The 3,617-nt window shown below is 38.8% G+C and overlaps 1 protein-coding gene across 1 annotated transcript in view; it reads right to left on the bottom strand.

Moving 5' to 3' along the window:
* Positions 1–3,412: 3,412 nt before the first annotated feature.
* Positions 3,413–3,617, bottom strand: part of LOC108547654 (alpha-protein kinase 1) — a 6,926-nt gene continuing 6,721 nt past the window's right edge. The window contains exon 5 of the mRNA XM_017900253.1: positions 3,413–3,614. Coding sequence (XP_017755742.1) covers positions 3,413–3,614 — 202 coding nt within the window. The remainder of the gene's footprint in view (positions 3,615–3,617) is intronic.

Raw genomic sequence — 3,617 nt, 5'->3', positions numbered from 1 at the left:
AATTTGAACTACTACTGCGTTCACCCTATTTTTCGAAATTATTTTTCAAATGATAAGTATATTTCTGTATATCTTCTTTTCAAGCTCTGTTCTCTATACAGTAATATGGTAATTCGTTGAAAATTGGTAATACAATTTTGTATTGGGAACACTGGTCCTTGATACAATTTTGTACCGAAATTTAATTTCGAGAAAGTATATTTTTCATTAGGATTAGGTGATAATATTTATGAACGCTTTTCATGAAGTTAAATAGTCCTGTTAAGTATGAAACAATGGGGATGAAATATCTGGCGAGACGTCTTTAGAGGGTTAAGGCTTCTTGGAATTGAATAAATGTACTAATTAAATGATAGTTCGTTGTTCAACGATTGTGTTGACGACAATTGTGTTCAATTCAATAGGTACTACTGTACTTTCGTAATTGACCCTTTAAAATTAAACGTCTCGAAAAATATTAATCTCCTGGTATTTTTAATTAAACCTTTCTTGTGGAAAGTAGATTAGGTGTCAAAATTAAGAGACATTTTTTCGCGAAACAATATTACATATGTTAGTGATCAAGAGTTATTTCTTTAATGATAAATAATTCAGTCTAACGATGGTATTATCAATAACAGTAATTGCAAGTCAAATTTGTTCTTTCTTTCTTCTAAAAAATTAATTTTTTGGCACTGATGTTACTTTCCATAAGAACGTTTTAATTACATTACTAATTGCTATAACATTTTATATATAATTTAAATTTATATCACAAATGAAAATCGTCGTGTAAAATTTTTGCACTTGTCAGGTCGAAGTAATTCATTGCATTCATCATTATTGTTAATATCCTTCATTTAACCCATTATGTCTCGAAGTTGCAAAAACGCAATATTTCGTAACTTTATAACTAGTATGCTAAGAATTATTTTATTCCACTTAAATTAAAAATATATTATTAAAAGAAACCAAAGAAAATAAATTATTCTAATTAATTAAAAGAAATAAACAATTTAATTTGCAATTTTTATTCCTGGTCTTTAATGGGTTAAAGAATTTTCCTCGATTCGTTATTCTTAGTACTTTTTAGCCATTTCGTGCATCGCCATCTTTAATTCTCGTCTGCATCAGGTTAAAAGGTTAACATCCCTTGCGACAGTCACGTGTCTGTCGACCATAGGGACAAGACAGGTATCCAATAACAAACGTTCAAATTTCTGCTCTGGACTAGACGAACAGTCGAAGTTAGGCGATCACATTCGTGAATCTCAGGTTTGCTTTTCGTTCCATAGTCGTTATTACGTACTTACTTTCCCTCGTGAACTTCTGTACGCATAAACCGCGTCGACTTCTCTTTCCCACTCGAACGTTCTATCGTCGTTCGCATTAACTATAGTCAATTACGAAACAGAAAAAAAAAAAACAATGGAAGTTTTACACGAAGAAAACCGAGAACGATAAGAAAACGAAAAAAAAAAGAAATAAAAGAAAAAGGAAAAAAATGAATAATGTACTCGTTGCGCGCGTTCAATGTGTAATGTACGGCCTGTGCATAATTCTAAATTAGGTACAATCAAAGTAATCTCCGTAGGCCTATACACCTATACATATACACGTACACGTATAATGAGTATCTAATTATAATGTAATCAGCGGTTACCTATGTAAGAATTGAAACACGACCGTGTGCCAAGGTACACGGTATCCATGTATGTCGTATGCAACGTAGCCGGGTAAAGTACTATTTTGCCTTCGTCAAGAGTGTGATACAAAATATATGTGATGGCGGACGGTGCTGTGCTTCGCGTGTTCCCCGACCGTGGTGCCCTCTTTTAGCCAGCCGCGAAAGGGAGCTTCGAGCGTTACCCAAACTAGTATTTTACTCGTCCCGTGACACTGCTGCACGCGTTCGACCGATCGAAGTGTACGAACGATGTCAGGATCGATCATTAGACGGTTGGTGAACGAGATATATCAATGTGCCGCGCTTCTGGATACGTTTCGAACTGTGACCTATCACGTCGCAATTCCCTCGCTCCACGGCGACCTATAATGATGTAAATAACGAGATATTTTATGTACTCTATATTTATTGTATATATATATATTTACAGTGTACATGGAGTTGCTTAATTAATATAAATAACACGATAACACCGACCTTATTCGTTATTCCACTGTAGAAACGGACACATCGACGTTGTTTTTCGCGTTTCACGTTCGGACACGGGACAGGGTGTATTTTCAATCGGTAGAAATACAGTCGAAAATGCCAGTTCCTCCGAGTCGATTGTTCAAGAGAGAAAATTCGAACGGAACGCACCTGCCACTGAGACTCGTGAAAGGGGCTAGTTGGATCTTCCCTTTGTTCCATTTTGTTTTCTATTTTTCCCACTCGATCGATGTTCCATTGTACTCGCCGGGGTGGTTTAATCCCTTTCTCCAACGGAAATTTTCTCCCACGAATTTCGCGCCATTTTCGACTCGCCTCGGGTGCCATAGATCGCACCCTGTCCCGTGGCGTTCCCGTTGTGTTATAAATTAAATTATAAATTAAATATAACCCCGAATATTCTCGTGTATCTGTTAATATTAATATCGGTATTAATATTAACGATGGCCCGATCGTGCTTTTCGTCTGCGTTCTTCGATGCATCCATCACGACGTTTAAATAACATTCAGCGTCGAGCACCGAGTTTAGCCCGGAATAAGGTAAACGTTCCAGGTACTTATATTTACAGATCATTCTCCGCAGCATCCGTTATTCGATCAGTTTCCTACGCGACGATAATCCGCACGCCATCGTTGAAAATAAGGGATGCTCCAGGGCGAAATCGAACGATAATTCAATGGTCACGCGGCGCGTGCTTTTAAATAAATAATTTATTTAGGTACGTCTAGATTACGGTGTGAGGGTAATTTCAATTAAACCTAATCGAATACACGTGCATTTGGTATGTCATTTTTTCCACCAAGTTACATAAGATCCGATGGTAAAGCGAACGTCATCACAGGGTACCTAACGACATTGACACGGACATTCCCAGAGAAGGAAATATTCCGAAAAATTCCTGCAACTTCGTTATCCCTGCAGAAAGAATCGTTTCTCAGCTTGCCATTACACCACGATCCTTTCTACATCCGCAATTTTTGGCATTGTTCGATCCGATTATTTACACGTAAGGGTGAATGGTGCTAATTGACAGGGTGAGGAGAGAGTGAAAGGAGCAAAGTGAAAAAGAGAAGGAAAGTATCCAATGTCCTTCGTTGGAGCGTGCTTCCGTCTGGAAAACAAAGAAACATATATAGAGACTGGAATATCCTCTAAGAATCGTCGAAAGAGTACCCTCGGGTCGATCTCATCCACCTCGGAAGGACCTCTTGAAACGATGAAAAGCGACGAAACGTGGCGACTTCCGGTCGTTCCCTTTAACTCTTCTTAGACAGTTCCTGGAAGAAGGCCTCGATGGGAAGAGTGGGTTCGTCGTTGGGTATTTTGAAGTGCGGGGCGACCACTCTGCTCTCCGGGGAGACGGCTTTGAACATTCCAGGCTTGTCATAGAGGGCCGAAGCGGAACTGGTCAGGTCGGCCACGCTCTGCGACGCTTTCGCGAACAGTTCCTCGTCTTCCGAT

The sequence above is a fragment of the Eufriesea mexicana genome, unplaced genomic scaffold, assembly GCF_001483705.2.
Source record: "Eufriesea mexicana isolate 0111107269 unplaced genomic scaffold, ASM148370v2 scaffold1146, whole genome shotgun sequence".
In the NCBI taxonomy this organism is placed as follows: domain Eukaryota; kingdom Metazoa; phylum Arthropoda; class Insecta; order Hymenoptera; family Apidae; genus Eufriesea; species Eufriesea mexicana.
This window is presented reverse-complemented; position numbering and strand designations above follow the sequence as displayed.